The 22,335-nt window shown below is 46.2% G+C and overlaps 1 protein-coding gene across 2 annotated transcripts in view; it reads left to right on the top strand.

Annotated features, from left to right (window-relative positions):
• Positions 1-19,040, top strand: part of Gng2 (G protein subunit gamma 2) — a 99,469-nt gene extending 80,429 nt beyond the window's left edge. For both annotated transcript variants that reach the window (XM_032918322.1, XM_032918323.1), the window contains 2 exons: positions 716-831; positions 15,596-19,040. In XM_032918322.1, the coding sequence (XP_032774213.1) occupies positions 745-831; positions 15,596-15,724 (216 nt within the window). In that variant the 5' untranslated portion in view covers positions 716-744 and the 3' untranslated portion in view covers positions 15,725-19,040. The remainder of the gene's footprint in view (positions 1-715; positions 832-15,595) is intronic.
• The last annotated feature ends 3,295 nt before the right edge of the window (positions 19,041-22,335 follow it).

The raw sequence follows: 22,335 nt of genomic DNA, 5'->3' as shown, positions 1-22,335 counted from the left end.
GCATTTGAGACAAGGTTCTGTCTCCCCTGGACGCTGTGGACGTGTCCCTGAAGGACTAAGAAAAATAGCTGTGGGCAAAGAGCTGTGAACTCAGACACAGTCAGAGTACTTGGGGACAGCTCTTCACAGTGTGCAATTAAGTGGCATTGGAAAGCCACCCCCATATTCATCACCACCCCTGCTGTCCCAGTTTGGCATCCCTGTGGTAGGCAGTTTGAGGTGGTCACAGCTAAGCAGCGGAGTAGAGCTTGAGTCTGCGAGGCTCTTGGAAAATGTGAGACCTGAAAGGAAAATCAAATTTGCCCTTGATCGCTCTGCTCAGCCTTCCCTCTCATTCTCTAAGGACACTTTACCCAGCCCCAGACAATAGACAGCCCACAACCGACGGCAGCCGCACAGTGATGGTGTGTACCAGAACCCTACCGCTTCCAGGGCATTTACAAATTAAATTAAAGTGGTTTAACATCATATATACGTATTGTGTATATGTATATGTCAGTGCGTTTTTCTCTGCCTGACTAGGTGAAACTCTTTGGGGCAGGGCAGAAATGGGAAATCAATGCCTGCTCGTTAGACATGATGCTGACTGGGATGTATAGGTGGCTGGAGACTTGAGCCTGGTTACCAGCATTGTTTTGAGAGCCACCAGCGGTGAAGGACCGCGTGTCTGGCAGCTTGTGGATTCTCTGACGCCGTCTTCCTCCGTGCTTTCTAGAGTGTCTGAAGACCCTGTCCAGCTCTCCAATGGCCAGCAACAATACCGCCAGCATAGCGCAAGCCAGGAAACTGGTAGAGCAGCTGAAGATGGAAGCCAGCATCGACAGGATAAAGGTGAGGACGATGTCATCTGCAGCTCGTCTAACTTGACGAGGGAGCAAACGCCTTGCAGCCCAACTGCCATTCGACTGGCTTTTCACAGAGATGGGTGATACCAGGAAGGAAGGGAGAGGGATCTAACAATCCCACGGATACTAATTTCTCTAAAGTATCTTTGGTTTCTTGAGGATTCCCCAACGTCAAATGATGATAGGCATTGAAGTGGGGTCCCGGTTGAACCAGAAACAAGCCAGGGGGTGCAGGCCTTTAATCTCCATGGTCGGGGGGCAGAGACAGGCGGCTCTTTGGGTTTGAGGCCAACCTGGTCTACAGAGTGAGTTCCAGGATAGCCAGGGATACACAAGGAAACCCTGTCTTAAAAAAAAAATCATAAACAAATAAATACCACAGCAAAAAGAAAAATGGGCTCAGTCTGAGTTCCAGCCAAGGAAGAGGGTGGGCACTTGAGACATCAATGGCCGCCTCCCAGACCCCATAAGGATCTTCTCATTTTGGGTTCTAACCTTCTCTGTCCCATTCAGTACCTAAGACTTAGTGCTGATTTTAGGAGTCTAATCTGTTTTATTCATTCATCACTGACAATTTTTTCATCTTTATATCTTACTGATTCTTTTTCACACTTGGGGCCTAGGTAGACACATTAGTGAGTGAGTGCCTTCCTTCAAACATCAGGGCTTGAGTTTGCATCTCTAGCATCCCCACAAAAGTCGGATTTGGGTGCCTGCAAGATGGCTCCATGGGAAAGTTACTTGATACCAAGCCCAGCATTCTGAGTTCAAGCTCTGGAACACACAGAGTAAAAGGAAAGAACTGACCCCATCTTAGTTCCATGTGTGCACTGTGATACACACAGACACACACACTTACCACATACACACATACACACCACACCCCACACACACACACACACACACACACACTTACCACATTCATACACATACATATCACACACACCCACACTTACCACATACACACACATACACACCACATACATACCACACCACACACACACACATACACACACACTCACCACATACATACACATACCACATACATACACATACCACATACATACACATAGACATACATACCACACACACACCACCCACACACACACCCCAACCACCCACCCCCCACCCACCCACACAACACCCACACACACATACACATACATATCACACACACACTTACCATATACACACACATACATACCACACACACTACACACACTCACCACATACATATACATACATACCACACACACACTCACAACATACATACACATACATACAACACACACACTTACCACATATATACACATACATACAACACACACACACTCACCACATACACACATACATACCACACCACACACACTTACCACATACATACACATATATACCACATTGCACACATACTCACCACATGCACATATATATATATATCACACATACCACATATACACATACCACACACACCACATACACATACACACAACACACACACATACCACACACATATACCACACACACACACCACACACCACACACATCACATACACACACACATACCACACACATACACACACACACACAACACACCACACACACACACACATTATGTGCACATCACACACACACACCACACACATACACGAACACTCACTACACACACACCATACACGTACACATCATACATATTACCCCCTACAGACACACACACACACACACACACACACACACACACACACACACACGCACGCACACTAAGGGGGCACTGTAAATAAATGACGGAAAAAGAAAACATCCAAGTGTGGTAGTGCTCAGAAATAGGCAGGTCTCAGGGACTCGCCAGCCTGCCAGTTAACAAAAACAGCAAACTCTGTGTCCAGTGAGAGACCCTGTTTCAAACACTGAGGTTGGGAAAGATGGAGGACAATGTCCGGCATTCACCTCCGGCCTCCAATGTCCATACACAGAGTCATTATTATTCTCCCTTAGAAAGTCGAGCAACGTGGATGTTTAAGGAAGGTTAGTAATCTGCTGTCACTTCATGCCCCAGACTTAACCTGACAGCTTTACTGGGGCTAATTTAGATAAAGGCCAGGCTTTGTTCAGTCCCTTGGCGTATTTCGAGTGTGAAGCTAGCCCCACTGTCACTGGGAGTAGACGGCTATTATAGGATGGATTGCCGGAGAGGTAAATTTCTCTCAATTGCACTTCCTTAGAAACACTTCAGGAAATGGAACTCAGAAACATATCTCACTGTACTAAAATAAAAATAGAACGTTATTCCAATTGCCTTTTTAAAGACCTACAGCATTTTTCTACTTTTCCTTCCTCTACACCTTAAAAAAAAAAAATCTGGATCGGTCCGCGTATGCATTGGACAGTGCAGTAGGCAATAAAACGTGGTTCGGGACACAAACCCAGCCCACGCTGTTTTTATAAACCAAGTATTATTGGAACACATGTACAGTCATTCACCTACATTCTGTGGGTGGCTCTAGTCGCACTCCAGCCATAGAACAGAGGTGTTAGCAGAGATTACGCAGCCCACAGGACTCCACATAATGACCTTCCGTCCCTTTACAAAGTGAGTCTGTTGGTTCTCGGTTTAGAGCAGCTGTCTCAGCCCATGTTGGTGTTCACATCACCCAAAGGACTCTATAAACAGACCAATTCCCAAAATATGCCAAAAGGAAAGCCAATTAAATTAGGGTCTCTTGGGTTTAGGGCTTAGGTCCCAGTATTTTTTTTTTTTTAAATCTTCAGTTAATTCCAATATATAGCCACGGTTAAGACCTGCCACCTCAGGGCAAGGGGTTTGAACCTCTTCCCTTTGTCTACTCAGTCCTCGGTAGTGAAAGGAGAGCTTGTCTACCTTCATAAGGAAGCTGGGCAGATAAATATTCAGGACATTTTCCCCTGGAAACTCGGGCTCCTAGTGTTGGGCCACACCATCCTCAGATCCCGCTGTTCTCTGTGGTGTTTATTTTTTTTCCTTGCATGTGAATGAGACAAAGGCTCCTTCCTGTGTGTTTTCTTCCTCTGTCTCCTCCTCTTTCATTGCTTCTTCTTTTTCATTCCCTTACTGGAAAAAAAAAAAAAAGTACAGAGCTTGGTGGGCGTTTTAAACGCTGGGAGACGGGAGGTGGCCCAGGGACTGCTGTATCAGAGAGACACCCATTTCCTTTATGAGGGACCGAGACTCCACCAATCATCGTCCTGAGAAACAGGGGTTTTGTCCCATGAAGCTCTGCTGTGGTTGGCATCTCCACCACTCTTCACGATCGCTAGACACTGGTCCTGAAGGAGAGGGAGCTGAAAAGCCCTCTTCCACCAGGCCATCCCTTCAGTGAATCCTTAACTACAATGGTTCTTGCCTTCCTGGTCCCTGCAGTCTGCTTCAACCGGCTTCCATCAGCTGTCCATCACCTGTCTGTCACACTGCTGCCAAGAAAGCTTTCCAGAATAAAATTTCATCGTGTTCCTCTCCCACAGAGAACTGTATTATTCCATAGCTCCCTATCCATCCGGCGGCGTCCCCTTGCGCGTCTCTTCAGCTTGACCCCTTCCTCTTGCCCACACTGGTCATGTCAGCCACCTCTGGTTCCCTCGAAAGGAGCCCCGAGTGCCTTGAACATCCTCCATTTCTGCCTTTCCCCTCTCGCTTTACTAACGAGAAGGGCATGGTCTCGCTGGGGATGATTCAGGCCAATCATTAGGTTCTCAAAGAAGCTTTCCAGAACCTTCCCCGTGATGCGTAGATTTCCTTCATCTATCCATTCGTTCATTTGTTTGTCTAATCAATACTTTACTGAGATTTTCTATGTTTCCGGCACTCGTTAGCTTTGGGAGATTAGAAATGAACAGATAGGATTCGTGCCCTCACTTACGTGTGGTTTAGTGAGGGGTAGGTACGGAAGATACGAACATGACCTGTTATCAGAACAAGCGAAAGTATCCTGGAAGGATAGTTACCACAGATGTCAAAGCTTACTCGTGATTGCCCTTGGAAGAGACAAATAGATAGCTTCTGAGAGATGGGGGTTGGGGGGGAGAGCACAGGCAAGGGTCAGCCCAGTGAACCGTGCAGGGAGTGGCCAGTACCCAGGTGGTCTTCACAGTCGCATCCGAGTCCTCCTTGATGTCATCAGACCTTCTGTTGATGGAAATACTGCAGCAGCCTGTACGCTGGCATCTGTCTGTACCTCACAGCCAGGCAGGCACACTGTGGGGAAATGACAGATTATTTTTAGTTTCACTGTTGGGGAACACTGTGACTACATTGACACCGTTCTCGGCTAGCTGGTTATCCACATTCAGAGATCCTTCAGGGACGCCGAGATTTCTCAGCTGCTCCACTTACTTTCTAGGCCTGAGCCTCTCAGAAGCCTGGGGGAGGACTTTTGTTTGCTTGTTTGTTTTGGTTTTTCTAGATAAGGTTTCTCTGTGTAGCCCTGACTGTCCTGGAACTAGCTCTGTAGGCCAGGCTGGTCTTGAAGTCACAGAGACCCGCCTGAGTGCTGGGATTAAGGATGTGTGCCACCACTGCTAAGAGCAGACTTTTTGGATGATTCTAGGCTTGTGGTTCTTCCAGTTGCCTCATCACATAATAGCTTTCTGTGCATCTGCAAGAACCAGCCATAGCCAAGTGACCTGAGGAGGAGCGTTAGTAAGAGGAGCTAGGGTGCCGCCACTGGAGCTTCCAAAGTACCCATAAGCAAGAGGTGTCCTATCCCTCAGAGTAGCCCAGCCTGCTCTACTGGACCTGGACAACACTTTTTTTTTTTTTTTTTTTTTTGGTTCTTTTTTTTTGGAGCTGGGAACCGAACCCACGTCCCTTAAGCTTCCTAGGTAAGCGCTCTACCACTGAGCTAAATCCCCAGCCCGACAACACTTTTTTGTTTTGAAACCTTCCTTGGTTTTCAGCCTTTGTATCATGTCCTGGGAGATTTGGACTAAATGGGACTCAGATCTGTTCATGAGTCCAGGAATAAATAAATGAGTTTCTCAGCTGTTCTCGATTTCTTTGTTAGCATTTCCATCAAGGGCAGGAAGTAAAAGCAAGAGAGTGGAAGCAGAGGGGTAGAGAGGGATTGGGAACGGGGATGCTCGGATTTCTAAAGCAGGGAGTGTACAAGGGCTAATAGTGAAACAGGGAGAAAGCTCCTTAGAGTGCGCGGGGCGGGGTGTACAGAAGAGGAGGACGGTAGGTTTTCAGGAAGTATCTCACTGTTGCCATATTAGGACTCTTTGGGTATCAAACAGAATTATAGAAGACACAAGATGTCGTAGAATACAGGGGCAGGAATGCAGTCGAAGGGTCAGCAATTGAAGGGATGACTGGGAGCCATTGGGAACTGTAGGCCCTCCATGATGAGCCATTGCTTCTCCTGCCATTGGTGTTTCCTGGGAAGAGTGAATTTCTCAGCTGATTGGCGCATGTGACAGACACAAGATGGCCGTCCTCAGCTCCCAAGGTAAACAGCAAGACTTATTACCACGTTTTTCCAGTTTCACCACCATAGTCTGGCATCTCTGGCTAACAAAAATAAAACATCTCTAGCCATCAAAGTCAGGCTGCAGTATAAAAATCATGATTTCTAGGAATTAAGAATAAAAAAGGAGCCAGGAACTTATAAGCTAGGGTGAACTCCTTTGACAGAGGCCACTCTTAATGTTACAAAAAAGGACTCTAAAGGTAAGGGGAAAAAATCCAAGCCCAGGAGCATGAAGGGAGTGATTGTTTCTTATCTGGCTAGACTCATAAATTGATCCCACATATTTCTCCCAAATATTTCTAATATACCTTTTCAACAGATTCTCCTTCTTGCTCTAGCAACGTGTTGTGTAAATTCCCACTTACCTGGTTATTCTGAGTTCCTCACTGGGAGCACTCCACCCCATCCCACACCCCTCTTTGCTTGTGTAAATTATATTCCTTCATTAAGTGTTAGCTTAAACTCTCATCTGTTCATTAATTCTTTTCTATTCCTACCAAATTTTCTAATTTAACTTCTATTAGATAAATTTTCCTGACAGACTACATGGTCCCTAAAGTCAAAGACGGTGTTTGTGTCCTTTGTGATTCCTTGAAGATTCGAAGCATGAATGTGATGAGCTAAATAAAACTGCAGTAATCAGAGAGAATTCAAACGACATCCGTAAAGGGGTAGGAGAGGTGGTTTTAAAGTCAAATTGTTGTGTGTTACAGTGTGACTACAAGTAGACACCATTTGCAGTGTGCCTTTTAAAACAATCCAAAAATAAAAGACAGGCTGGTTTCAGTAATTGGAAGCTACATAAATTAGGGAGTCAAGTCTGAACATTTCTAATTTCTATCATCTTGCTGATATAGACCCATATACCACATAGGAAATGAACTTCAGAGAATCCTGTACTGAGAAATAAACTAGCTTAAACCAGATTTGAGGGCAGCCTGAGCTGCATAACAAGACCCTGGGGTAGAGGGCATGAGACAGTGACATAGAGAGAGAAAGAAAGAAACACACACAGAGAGAGACAGACAGAGAGAGACAGACAGACAGACAGACAGAGAGCTTAGAGACAGAGAGGCATCCAAGAAGTGAGCTAGTTAGATATGCACAGTGCTGGAGAATGGACACAGACTCGGTGTGGGACTTTGTAAATATTTTTCCAACATTTGAGCTAAAAGCTTTAATATCCCTTCTTCAAAGTGATATATTCAATTTTATTAGGAAAAACAAGGTATACCCTTCTTTATGGGTCAATTGATAACATTTTCCGTAGATGATAAAATCAGTAAAACATACAATAGCCTTATAGACATTCAAGTGTGGCCAGCCTTAATTTACTGTAGCTGCTGGAAATGAAGCAAAAGCATTTCAGTTAAATTCTGGTCTGGGTTGATATGAGCGAGAAATGTCTGTTTCATGAAGGCTGATAAAATACTTAAGAACTCAGTAGCTATTGGTCCAGCACCAAGTATATCCTTCTCCCTGTGTATTTTACATAGCCACCGGGGAAGCGTCTAAGTTCAAAAACCCAACACATTCCCAAATCCAAAACGTCCTAAGCACCAAGACAGTGCCAGCAGAGGAAACTTCCACACACTGAAGGGTCATAGTGAAAGTATAAGCTCACTAAAAATACTAGAAAGCATTAACTTCAGACTAGATGCATGAGGTCCATGAAATATAAACGAATTTTGTGTTTTGACTTGTGTCTTAGCCACAAGAAGTGTGTATGTGTGTGTGTTCCACTTTTTATTAAAATTGTTTAAAACACAGTGGTCCAAGAATTTGAGATCCTCCATTTATACCACAAAAGTTTAGAAGTTTCAAGTCCCTGAGAAATTAAATTTTTGAAATAGCCTGGTTTTCAGTGAAAGTGGAGTCTCCCTTACTCAAAAAGAAAAAAGAAAAGAAAAAGGAGAAAGAGAGAGAAAGAGAGAGAGAGAGAGAGAGAGAGAGAGAGAGAGAGAGAGAGAGAGAGAAAAGAAAGACTGTTCGGCTAAGCCTGGTGGGGTAAGCTTGTAATATCAACTACACTAAAGACTGAGGCAGCTCTGGGTAACTGCATTCATGCAGGCAAACCAGCTGAGGAAGTGACATCATGACTGATAACCTTCAGGGCACAGACAACTTCCCATGGGCAGAGGCCATGACAGCCTGTCGGGGCGTGTTTCTTTGCCTGATGGCCTGTGTGCATTCTGAGGCATGAATTTGAAGATGGGCTCCATTTCCGGACGTAATAGAGGTGGAACTGCAGCTTTTCATTCCAGTTCAATGTGACAGGAGGTCTGACTTCTGTCTTCATAGACAGCTGCCTATTAGCAACTTCTCAGACACATCAAGGCATCTCATCTGTCTGCCTAGAATCGTTTTGTTTTGTTTTGTTTTGTTTTTTTATTTCAAAGCTGATAACTGTAATCCGGTGGCCATTGTCAGGGCTGTCTAGATTCTCCCTCTCCTCACTCCTTGGTTTGAGTTTGGTGAGGTTACCCATAACCTGGATTTCAGCAACTGTCAGTCTGGGAAGATCAATGCTACTGTGGGAAGTAAACTCATGGGCTAGAGGGGAACTTACTGGTCAGCCGCCCTAGCTAATCAGAAAGCCCCAGACCAATAAGAAACCCATTAAAAAATAAAAAAAAATAAAAAAAAAACCAAAGCAGGGACTGAAGCGATGCCTTAGGCTTAGCAGCTAGGAGTTCAGTTCCCAGCACCCATGTCAGGCAACCCACAAGTACCTGGGACTCCAGCCCTGGGCATTTGACACCATCCATAAATAAAAATAAATGTGTTTTCAAACGTGATGACATTCTTTCTTCTGTAAAGTTATTCTTGTCCTGGAGGCATCTCAGTTGACAAGTCACAAAGTACAGTACCAAGGGCTTTTATTTTCCTAACATTTAGAATAAGTCAAGAAAAGGGCCTACCGCCTCCAGTGTCCGTTTCCTAAGGGCATTCTTCTCCATGATCGTAATGCAATGTTAGCCCCAATAGTGATCCATATTTCCATTCTAATCTTGAGACCCCATCTAAATACTAAATTACCCTAATAATAATTTCTTTAGCGAAAGGACCTGACTGGAAATCCTGTCTTCACTTAGCTGTCCTGTGCAACACAGCTCCTCTCGTAACCTTGACACATTTTTTTAAGATTGTGGTCCATTTATTTATGCAAGGTCACTCAGTTTGGGCTTGTCTGACATTTCTTTTCTTGTACTATGTGGGCCCTGGGGATCAAACTCAGGTTCTGGGGCCTGGTGACAAGGACATTTACCCACTGAACTATTTTGCCGTCTCCCTTATCTGATATTTTGGTCTGATTAAATTCTAGTTAGAAAACCTTGACCATATAAAGTGTTTCTTTCCCCCGCCCCAACCCCACCCCAGTGGCACTTGATTTTGTCACTTACTAGTGACATTAGCTTTGATTATTACCTAAGGTGGCATCCTCACGGTCTCCCCGTGAGAAGTAATTCTTCTTCCCTTTGTAGCTTCAGTATCTTGGAACTTAGGAGAGGTAGCCCAAGACTGGGTATCTCTTTTCTTCCTCATAAAACATTGTTTGGGTTTTTTTTTTTTATGTATTTAATTATGTTGCTACGGTATTCCCCATTAATCAATGGTTTATAATCTTTGTCAATTTATTACTTTATTTTTTGGGTCCATGCCTTTTGCCTGCATGCATTTCTGTGTGTGCCTGGCACTCAAGGAGGGCAGGGAGGACACAGATCCCCTATAAGCAGCCATGTCTGGGAATTAAACCCAGACCTGCAGGAAGAACAGCCATGCTTTTAACCACTCCACCAGTTCTCTCTCCAGCTCCTGTAATCTATTGTTTGGATCTTAAATTAGCACAGGCTAAAAGCTGGCTACTGTGTCCTTTGGGTGTGAATCCTTCATTCCTTTGAGCATTTGCCTAGTTTGGAGCGAAAGCAGGTTCTCCTCTTTATTTCTCTCTCAGCCGCAGAGTCAGCCTTTCCTCCGGTGAGCCCTGGGTCCTTGGAGAATGGTATTTAAGAACCCAGATCTGGATGTGCGGCATGCTCACTGCTCCCGGGTCCTCCCCTGGACAAAGCTAGAAAGTGCACGCACGTGTTCACATACAAACACACGTATATGCTCATGCACACTTCACGTCTTCCTTTTTACTACGTCTGTATGTGTGTGGATTTATAACCATGCATTTATACCCAAACCACCAGTCCTGTGCTATACCGTAGGGTTCAGTGTCATCTTTTTTAATCTCCACAATTAGAGCCCCCATTACTGCCAATGAGACGCCATCTCCCTTCATCCTTGTCTGACTGCCCCCTGGTGGGAACCGAGTTTCCACTCCACACCTCCCCTTCTCCAAGAAAGAGTCTTGCTCATCCTTTGTGTCTGTCTTGATTATAATTGTCTTTACCCTGTGCTCTTGGTCATAAAGAGAGTATTTGCAATAGCTTCTTTGATGGCATCCCTGTCCACCAACTCCACGGACCACACCAGTCGTGTCCTTCTGTCCGATGAGTTTATCTGTTCCCTAGAGTAGAACCCTCCTCTTCTTATTTGCTATTGGCGATATTTTATGAACACTGGATGCTGTGAAGCTGCCTGCAGCTCTAGCACCAAGAAATGCAATGCCTGCTTCTCGCTCCACGGGGGTTTTTAAGAATGCACCGCCATTAGCTGAGTGAAGTGTCTGTTCACGAAGGTTGCATTTGAGAACGCCTTTAGCACTGACCTGAGCCCCTTCCATGCATCAGCACTGATACACAGTGATGAGGAAGACAGCATAGTTCTTGAAGGGATAGAACATATTAAGCAACCAGTAAACGGGCTCAGAAGGAGAATCACGCTGGGGAGGGGGTGGCTTCTGTGCCTGAGAAGAGTGTCCCGCCCGAACAGAAAAAGGTAAAGGAAGCCGGTTTGGAGGAAGGGATCAATGAGTGCCCTTTCAGGAGTCAGATTTCCGTTGCTTTCCTGGAGAAAAGGGGAGCTGGCTGCAGAGGGTGTGTGGGAGGATGTTCTTCTGAATCATGCATACAAAACCGTAAGGCAGAGAGGACTCTGGGGCTTTCAAAACTGAAAGGGAAAAGTAACGGGACAAGAAATAGGAGAGGAGTGAGTTCCACACATTCAGGGCCCATCACTTAATATATTGTTTATGGTTTTGTTTCTACAAGGTGTAGTGAGCAAGAACTGGTGATTTCAAATGGGGGATTACATAAGCCAATCTGGACTTTTAAACTACTGTTAAGAGTCACAGTATGGCGACAGCACTCATGACCATTTCAAAAGCAAGGGGGGTCACCCAGCTTCCTTTCACATTTTGATGTCCTTGACCCAACTGGCTGTCCGCTGAAGCTTTTGCTCCCCTTCTCAGAATGATCCTTTTACATTACAGAGGAAACTAATTATGTTGAAATACAGAATATTTTTATAAGGCACTTTAGATAATAGCACATCTCTAAAAAAATACTTTAAAAAACCCATATAGTATATACTATGGTTATAGATATGTCCCTTTATTTACAGTGTCTAATACCATGTCTATAACCATAAAGTGGGTGACTGTTAGCACGATGTTGAGATCTGAAGGTGACTGTAATATCTTGTTCTATTGACTGACTCGCTCTCCTGCTCAGCTCATGTTTGTAATGAAAGGAGATGATAAATTTCCATTCGAGGTTAGTGAAAAATAAAGGAATGATTTTTATCATCCAACTTCACAAACCACTCTTTTAATTCTATCCTCGGGCCCCTTCGGTTGTCCTGGAAAGGAAGGGCTTCCAACTGTGGGGCTGAATGGAGGTGACGGCGAGGGATCTAAGCGTAGGCTATTCTTGGACTGTTCCAAGGTTCAGAGAGAGTCTTCATGAACAACTAGGCCTGTGAATATAAAAGACGCTGTGTGCAGAGTGTTAGAAAGGATAACCCCAAAGCGTGAGATCCAGGAAGAGCACCACATGATTTACTGTAAGGGAAGGGACATGTGTAACGGTCTATGTAGGAACATGAACATGAACATTTTTCTGCTTCTGAGCTGACGCCTAAGCCAAGCACTTACTCAGTGAAATCTAGAATCCATACGCCCACGTTGAGGACAGGACGCTGACCTGATGGCACACATCTGGAATCCCAGTGCCCAAGAGATAAGAGGATCCAGAGTTTCACACCAGCCTGAGCTACATAGCCGGGACAGCATAGGAAGATCCTGTCTCAAAGAAATCAACTGAAAAAAGCGTGAGGGTATTAGTAACTTACAGACTCATACAACTCTTCTACAGACTAACAACGACACTTGGCGTAAAGCGGTTTACACAGTTTGGACACAGCAAAGGCCATAAATACCAGCAGCTGTTCCAGCTGTCAGCAAGATTCCGGTGTTGTGTGGGGTCATCATCCTCAAGAGACAGCAATCTCGGGAGGAAACAAAATATATTTTGAAAAGGAAATCGCTCAGAATTGTTTGTTCAGATACAAACTACAAACGGTTCCATGTTATTAATTTTCCCGCTCTAGTATCTTCTGTGCCATAAAGAGTACTTTGAGATGCACAGAGATGACTTGGTGATAAGAGCACTGGCTGTTCTTACGGAAGACTAGGGTTTGGTTCCCAGCACCCATGTGGCAGTCTGTGTAACTCCGGTCCCATAGGATCCAGTGCCCTCTTCTCACCTCCTGGAGCGCTGCGTGCATGGGGTGCACAGACGTGCACGCGGTCAGACACACACACACACACACACACACACACACACACACACACACACAAAGGGAAAATAAAATCTCAGGTAAAGAGTGCTTCAGAAACGTCATGCGGTGTGCCTGTGTGCGAGCACCGTGGTTGAGTAGTAGAGCTCTTCCTAACAAATGTGGGTACGGCAGTGCGGATTTTACAGTTGCTGCGTCCTGTTAAACCCACCCACTCCTATTGCTCGAATAAGTAAAAGCCACAGGGAAAAAAATGTTCACTATTTCCCCTCAAAGTCTGACCTTTGCCCTCATTTCGGGGAGCCACGGCTAGAACAGTCCTTTTCCTTTCATTTCATCATCGTTGAGTTTAGGGAAGATGCATGGAGAATTCGTTTCCACCTTTGGAACTAGCCAGGCATTTCAGTCGTTTGCATGCGGGCAGCTGCGCCCGTAATGGCAAAACATCAGCATCCGAGTTCTTCTGCGGCGTGCGTCTCTGCCCGCCTGCAAGCAAGCTCCGGGAATCTCCCGAGTCTCAAGCCTTCATCTACACAAGGCGGATGGTGATTTATACCAATGCACTGTCACAGAGATGGGAAGGAAAGATGCTCGGTGGGACACGTCTAACATTCGCGTTAGAGCAGGGTGAGGGCAGACCCTCGTGCAATGACTGACGGATTTGAGCAACAAAGAGACGAATGCCACATAAAAGGTAGGGGTCAGCATTGGAGTGCTCTGTGCTCAAGGCATGGAATCCCAAAAGGTCACCACAGCCACTGGGCGCTGAGTGTCACGGGGCAGATTCTCGCTCAGAGGGTTGGGCACCAACCGTACTGACACCTTCATTTCAAACATCACATTTCTGACGCTGCGTTAAGCCACCTGGTTGGTAATGCTGCATCAAGGCAGTCACGGGGAACAAATGCTTATTTCTGTGTTTATATCCAGATCAAGGTAAGCTGGCCTTCCCAGCAGTAATCATTCCCCTATTTTTTGGCACTTTCTACACAGGTCTACTCTGCAGAGCAGAGAAGTTTTACTTCTACTATAGAGCAAGAGAAATTTTAACTTGATGTCGAGAACAAAGTAGGCTTATGATTATCGAGCTACTGTGAGATTTTCCCTCACCAGAGCAGCAGCCACTCCACACCGAGTCACTGTCACCCTGGCCTATGGCACAGTGTGTCTAGAATAGTGCTTCTGTCTGGCCGGCGGCTAAGAGAACAGAGAAAGAAAAGCTGAGCGTTTGCTGATTGAGAACGTAAAACTGATTTCTGTGTCCAACCTGTTAATCTTAAAACTGTTGTAAGCTCTAAGCGATGGACGTCTAATCCACTTGGTCCTCGGGCAAGGACCAGAGCAAGGGTGTGGCCACTGATCCCTTCCTGGAGACTTGTGAACTGGGCCAAGGTCCTGATTGTTCGTTCAAATGGACAGAGAGGGAGAGAGAAGCGTGCCTGGCAGGTCATGCACTGATTCGTCTGCCCCAGAGTAATTAGCATCGATTCTGCTCACATCTCATTGGCCAGGACAAATCACTTGTGATATAAGCTAGTCTGATTATCACTGTGCAGATATATGGAGCCTACCTGGAGTGAAGCATGGAATGTAGTTATAGTATAATCTGCCCGAGTCTTAGAGAAGCTTATACTTGCAGTGGTCACCGTGAGAGACTTTCATGCCCTACAGTTGGTGACCCTCAGCACAGGCATACAGTGTCATGTAAGAATCCAATGACTGATTCCGTGTTTCTGATTCCAAATGACATTCTTCTGGGGGATCACCTACCCCATCGACAGATGTCAGCTTATCTCTCAGAGTTAAATCTAGCTCCTCAAGTAACAAAAACGTGCAACAACTGCAGAGGATAGCACCATTGGTAATTCCTCACAGGGAGCTGGCAGTGCGCACCTCACCTCCCCAATCCCGGAAGCTCCTCCAATGGGGGGAGCCTTCTTGGTTGGAGTCACATGGTGCTACTGTAATGTATATGTTCTATACTATATGATATCAGTGTGCATGTGTGTGTGTGTGTGTGTGTGTGTGTTAGTATGCCTTCTAGTTAGAAAGGGTCTGGCTGTAGGCATTCTAAGGAGCATTCCAGAAGCAGGGGCGTGGCTATAGAGAGATAGCAATCACTCTCCTAGGTCAAGAGCACCCTTTGTGTGGGATTCGATATCTTCCCTAGGTTATCTCACTGGCATAATTCTGCCACCAGTGCTGGGACTCATGGGCAGCAACTAAGGTATCACGGCACAAAGGTTTAAGGGGAAAGCTGGCTCTTGCGCGGTTCTCCGGTTCTCGAGTTGAGTGGCTCTTCTGTTTGAGGCCCTGACTGCTTCGCTCCTAAATCCCCACCTGCTGGCCACAGCGCTGTCAGTCAGCTCGGTTTCCGCTGACAACCAGGAAGCAGAGCTTATGCAGGCAGGGTGTAGCCCTTCACTTACATCCGTTGGCTTTCAAGTGCTTAGCCGGAAGAACGCCAAGGTGGAGGACCCCAAAGCTGGGGTCCTGAGTGGCTGAGCGGTGGTGTTTGGGTCCGTGCCTGTCCATCCTCTCAGATGTCTTTGCCTTCCCATGCAGGTGTCCAAGGCAGCTGCAGACTTGATGGCCTACTGTGAGGCACATGCCAAGGAAGATCCCCTGCTGACCCCAGTCCCGGCCTCAGAAAATCCCTTTCGGGAGAAGAAGTTCTTCTGCGCCATCCTTTAAGTCTCTGAGAGGAGGCTGAAGATCTTCGGGGCTCCCGGGACATTGATGTAGAGTTCCTAGCAGAGTGGGCGCCTTTCTCGTCCGCAGCATTTAAAGAGAGGAAGGAGAACCATCCTGGACACTCCGGGCTGTGCATGTTTAAAGAACTGTCCCCTCATGAGAATGAAAGCTGATTCCATGTCCCAACTTTAGAGATCTGACCCTGCAGACCGGCCTGGAGGAGGGGAGTGTATAAAAAAAAAAAACGAGATTGGTGTCACTTCTTTTCTGCTACCCCCCACCCCCCAAGACCTTACATTTCTGCTTCATATTTATAAACAAACAAAATAAACATTAAAGCTGGTGTCCTGAGCTGAGATATGGCTGACATCCTGGGAATGAGAATTGTCCTTCAAGTACCCTCTGATAAGATGTCGCCCCGTGTAGCCACAGTCCAGTTTAATGGCTCCCACGTTTATAGTCTTTTGTGCCTTTTTCTTTTCCTTCCCTTTCTCTTTCTCTACCCCTCTCTGTTAGAGGGCTGGGGGGATTAGGCTGGGTTTGTGTGTTCACCTCCAAGGCGGAGTGAACAGCTGAGATGTTTAGAAAGATGTTCCCCCATGGGATTTCTTCATGAGAATAACGATAAGAAAACAAAGAAATCACACCACACACACGCGCACGCACGCACGCACGCACGCACACACACCACAATGCCGGCTCTCTGTGTGTCCCCTTACCACTATTCTCGATATTTGTATATGATAGTTTCGATTCTGCGAGTAAAAGTAAACCATGTGTTGTGACAGGTGCTTTCATATCCGTGGTAGTTTTTGAGTGACGCTGCATGAACATGTCCCTACATCGCATCCATTCAGAAGTTTCGTTGTTTAGCTGGAAAACTTAAGAAGAGAAGTGAGAGAAAAAAGAGGCCAGGGGGCGGGGGGGGCGGGATCCTCTGTACTTTGATAATTGAATCACTTCAGCGCCTTAGCCATGCCTGAAATACCTCCTAGTGACCTGTGGTGTTAAGTACCCCGACCCATGGCATTCGGGCTCACCCGGGGTCCAGGGCAGCTGGGTTACCCCTGCACTGGAGACCAGGCAGGTGTCCATCGTGGCTTGGGAAGGCACTGTCAGAATATAACATCAGCACGTCCCCACTTCCAGGAACCGTGGAAAGCATGTGCAAAGGAACACTTTCCATGTTCATAGCTAGGCAACCACGGCCCTCTATAGTTCAAGCATCGGAAGAAATAAGCCCATGGCTCCAAGGGAGGCGGCCAGCCTCGGGATGCTTGTTTAAGAGACAAAGTCCCTGAATTGTGCTCTGAGCAGACCTCGAGGCTGGCTCTTCTTCCGGCTGACGTGGCCCCAGTTTTTCACTTCCCCAAGATTTCAAAGCATTCACTGCTTTCTTCTCCACCCTGTTTCTCAGAGCCTCTCTGCCTTACTTACAACTCCCTCTGGCTAGTGCTCTCTTCCCACAATAAGGCACCGAGAGCGAGTATTTTTCATTACAGTTAAACCCTCCGTCAATAGCAGAAGGCCTCGGCTGCCTCCAGACTTTCTGTCATCTACGCAGTCAAGGAGAGCCTCTTACACGTACGTCTTTTTGTTTTCAAATCCTAAAAGACCACTAAACCCAAGTAAAATCTATTTCCTCCTCTTGCCATTCTCTTCCCATTTTAAAAGTTGGTAGTACTTCTGAAGGGAAGAGAGGGTAAAAAGACTTCCTATGGCAAGGACACATTTTCAAAATAGATTTGGTAAGATATTTTTCCTAACTCTTATGGGTTTTCAGCTAAAGGAGTGAATTATGCCCATTTAAAGTTTCTGCCGGGGGTGGGAGAGAAGAGGGTACAGGACTGATTATCAATGAGCAAATGCAATTCTGTAACCTGAAACTTCTGTTCCGGAGGGTCTAGGGGGTTTGTTACAGTTGGTGGGATGCTCATGAAGATTTAATGGTCAAAACAAACAGACAAAAACAAAAAAAAAAAAAAAACACCAAACCACTGTCAGCTTACAGATAATGCAATTAATAACACTGTAGAATCCGGTAAAAGAATCACATTCAAAGTGAGCAGAGACATGAACCTGTGTTCACATGTCAACATCCGTGACTGGGGCACTCTGTGCTGGTTGTGGGGTACACTAGGAGGATTCCAGACTTCTGTGCAAATTTAGATCTCTGAAGCAGTTAAAACGGGAACCTAATCTTTGGAGTGCCCCTTGTACAGGTCTAGCAATTAAACATTCAGGACTTGCAAATTACTTGTGAGCATGCCCACAGGATAAAAGGGCAGGAAGTTCTGTCCTCTTCCACACAGAAGTTTCAGGAAAATAATCGTCTTTTTTACAATTTCATATCCTTCGGTATGGAGCTATGGCTGGAATCAGTTTTGACTCATTGATGCTTGTGTTAATTAAAGGGGAAAAAGGGTTTGTTTACTTGGATTGGCTCCAAAGAGCTTAATTCTTTCGGGATGTCAACCACCATTGTCACCAGCATAATTTTATCGTGGGTTAACTAATAGGAAACTTCAGTTTAACCATTTAAGACCCTCGTTTCTCTATACCAGGAAAATAATTAAAATCTGCCCTGGAATTAATAAATAATAAATATCATACTTATAATGCAGTGTCTATTAAGATACCTGAACCATTTTATTATCAACTCCAATTTAAAATGTTTTCAAGTTTGAAAGTAAGTGTGATGTAAGTCAAATCATCAGATTTAAGAAGAAGGACAAGTATCATACTTTTCCCCACATGCTTGTACTCACATGAGTTTTGAGAAAATCAAGCTGGTGACCTTTAGCAGATTTTTTTTTAATGCTTTTTCCCCCCTTGGTGTTTGCTTCTAGCCAATCCTGAAAATGATGAATTATTATGTGTCTGTTGTGTCTCACAGGCCAACAATTGTACCACGGTTCAGATCGCCACGCTTTTCCTGTATAAGATCTGTAGAATGTGTCTTTGAAGAGGAGAAAACAGAAAAAATGGGGGTGGGTTATCTTATGTTTTGGTGGGGTTTTTGCTTTTGGGGGTTTCTTGGTTGGCTGGACTTTGTTTTGTTTTGTTTTTGTTTTTGTTTTTTTCAAGATGGGGTCCCACTATGTGGCTGTGACTGTCTGGAACTTGTTCTGTAGACCAGGCTGGCCTCGAATTCAGAGATTCCCCTGCCTCTGACTCTTGAGTGCTTGGGAATAAAGGCGTGAGCTGCCACGCCCAGCTTAAAAACCGCGGAAGCAGGGAAACCTGAATGTGATGTGCACACCTTTATCCCACATGAACTGTGTGTTTGTTTTAATAAACGGAATTTTCAGATTCATTTCCTGTGGGGTCACTTTCATTGCAAGGACCTGTGGGCCACCTCCCACATCAGTACTGATTTGAGAGGGGCCTGGAAATACAGAATGACAGGGAGACAGAGAAAAGGATTCTCTTGAGGAGTCAGCTCGTAGCAGATTTAAAGAAGAGAGAAATGCATATTATCTGGAGCTCTGTGTAAATCTCCCCTCCCTTAGTCACTGTGCCTTATATACAGCCCTCAGGAAGAAACAAGCACTGGAGGGAGCATCTTCAGAGTTCTGCGGGTTAGAGCAGAGAGAGAGAGAGAGAGAGAGAGAGAGAGAGAGAGAGAGGAGGGAGGAGGAGGGGGAGGGAGAGAGAGGAGAGAGAGAGAGAGGGAGAGAGAGGGAGAGAGAGAGAGAGAGAGAGAGAGAGAGGAGAGAGAGAGAGAGAGAGAGAGAGAGAGACCAATTAGCTGTATAGAGATTTTAACTTGCTGTAGCTACACGATAGTGCCACCCACTCAGAGTGTATTATTCTGTCTGGTTTTATAACTTACTAGAGAAGTCAGGCCCTTTGCATTCTAGATCCAGAAGCTCCTTGAAGGCCTCAGTCAACAAAGGCACCCCCCTCAGTACTAGAGTCGAACCTATGGCTGCATAAACGCTGGAAAAGCTCATTGAGCTAGAAGCTCAGCTCTGTCTTCTGCTTTGAAAACACTTGAACGGGATCTCACCGTATTGCTCAGACTGGCCCTGAGCTCACTCTACATCCCAGGCAGTGCTCACACTTGTAATCCTCCTGTCTCAACACCACCTCCCCCAGTAAGTGGAGTTAAAGGCTAAAGTTAAAGTTTAGACTCTGCTGAAAGGCCTCCTGACTGTCCGTCAGATGGCACCAAGAGTAGGTGTTCCTAGTGAAGAAGGAGGCGCTGGCTCCCTTAGGACTTTCGTCAGCATCGTCGGCTTCTCTAACCCATGGGTGAAGGAGCCATGCGGCGGAGTTCGTACCTTACTGATCCCAAGTCCATCACTGTTTCTCAGAATTACCTGAGATGCATGTTCAAAGGAAAGATCCTGCCCCTCCCCACCACACACATAAACTCATATTCTCTGATGTTGACCTAACAACATGCATTCCCTTGCATGCCGCCTGTTGTCTGACTATTGGTCCCTCTCTAGCGCTGTTTGCTTCTCCTGCTGCTAAAGAAAGGCACCGATTGCATAGGAGTAAACACAGAAAGGCAGGTGAGGAGCCAGCCAGCCCCTGGCCTGAGCCCCTGTCAGGAGGATGTGGGTGGGCTTTGGCTCTGTTCCTGTTTCATTTGGGCCCCCTGGGAGGACCTTCTCCAGCTTTCCTTCTTTAATAAGCCAGTCACATTTTAGTCAGCGCTCGCAGTGACAGAGGGAATTAGAGCTGGGTCAGCTCCAATCCACAAATTGCAAATAATTTGCCAAGGGAAATCCCTTTCCCTCTGGTTCTGCCCCAAATCTACATTCTCTTCTATTTAGAATCAGGAGAGTTAGGCAGAGTTGATTTCAATGAAGGGACCCTTGGGTTCCCGGCCCTTCCTCAGGGAGAACTCCCAGCGGAGCTGGAAAACTGCATCCCTGCCCTAAGTCACAGGTTGATGGTATCTGGTGACCTCAGGCACATGTGATACTCACTCTCAGCCCACTGAGTGAGCTGAAGAGTTAGAACAAGGTGCCAGGTTCCCATGCGATCTCGGCCCAAACCCATAAACACTCCTTGCTATGAAACTGAGGGAAGACCACTGAATTCATGTGTCTTACTGAGTGGCCAAACAGAGCCCACTATGGTGGCCCACGCCTTTAGTCCCAGCACTCAGAAGGCAGAGGCAGGTGGAGCTGGGAGTTTGAGGCCCACCTGGTGTATCGAAGTGAGTTCTAGCCCAGCAAAGGCTCATAGAGAAACCTCATCTCGAAATAAAAAAAAAAAAAAGTGGCCAAATGAAAGAAAACGGACAAGCAGGTGTCATGGAGGACACAATGGGGAAGGAGGCCACTACTTGCCAGCAACCCTAGAAGACCCAAACACTAGGCAGCCCAATTTCAGCTCCCGGCACACGTTCCTCGCTAGCCACACACACTCCCTGGCTCAAACCCTTAGTGGCTTGTGCCCAAATTTCTACCGCACGCACTGCTACAGTCACTCTCACATCCTCCCACTCTCGGCAACGGCACCCAGGTGGTCTAGAATCGGGCTCCTTCAATTGCAGGTGGCAGGATCGTCACAACTGCCTAAGAAGAGCCCAGAAACAGGTCCACCGTACACCCAGCTGGCTTCCTGTGCTCAGTCGTGTCCTGCGTGTGCCCTGTTCTCCTCTGTGTTTTCCCTCTGCAGCATGTGGACACTATCAGCTCTAACCAGGCCAGCAATTACAGGGAAAAGGCGGTGACAGTCCCAGGAAAAGTGCCTGGCAAACGTCTCTGGTCTCACAAGCTAGGTATGGACTGGAGACATGGTCACATGGGCAGAACAGGCGTCCCAAGGTAACTGAACTCCTTGCCAGACTGACTGATATGGCCCGGCTTAGAATCCCATGATGCTCTGCTTCACATTACTCCAGCCACGTACATCCTCCTTCAAGGCTCGAGAGCTCTTGGCCCTGCCTTGCCAATCTTCCTGATTCGCCAGGGTTCTTTTCCCTTTTACTGCCCTGTGACTCTTTGCTTCCTCAATCTCTTTATTTTTGAGCTAATCCCCTCAGGATTATCATGGCCGCCTTTGACTTCACCCTTTACCTCCAAACAAATGGTATTTTGCAGTATTTGAGGTGCTGTGTCAGAGTGGACAGAATGGAGTTTGTGGGTTAACAGAGAAAATAAAAGTCAATTGCGGGTTCCCAAGAACACAGGAAGTTGGAAGGAGAGCAGAGACGGATTCTGAACCAGAGGGGGTGATGCTGACGTTAATAGCCTACCACATGAGAATCTTGTCTCTCTGGGAAACTATAACCATCTCGGGAGTCAGGGATACCCTTTATAGAAACCTCCCTTTACTCCTCCAGCCTTAAGGCCACTGAAAATGAAGTTCTCCACACAGAACAATGGTCCAAAGCTGAATGGAGGTCTTGCCCTTCTCTCCTGACCAATCTGAGTGAGATCCATGCTCCTGTGCCATGGGCTGGGCATCTGTCAATCCTTTATTTCAGCGATGATACTTAAAGGCTTGCAGACTTCTGCAGGGCCGGTGACCAGAGACAGCTTAGGCCTGAGGGAGGGGACTCCTTCTCCGATTAAGATCACTGAAATCACTGGCTGATCGCCCTGTATTCTGCCCGTGCGTGACTATTCAAAGCTAGCTGTAGATTT

Source organism: Rattus rattus, chromosome 12, assembly GCF_011064425.1.
Source record: "Rattus rattus isolate New Zealand chromosome 12, Rrattus_CSIRO_v1, whole genome shotgun sequence".
NCBI lineage: Eukaryota > Metazoa > Chordata > Mammalia > Rodentia > Muridae > Rattus > Rattus rattus.
This window is presented reverse-complemented; position numbering and strand designations above follow the sequence as displayed.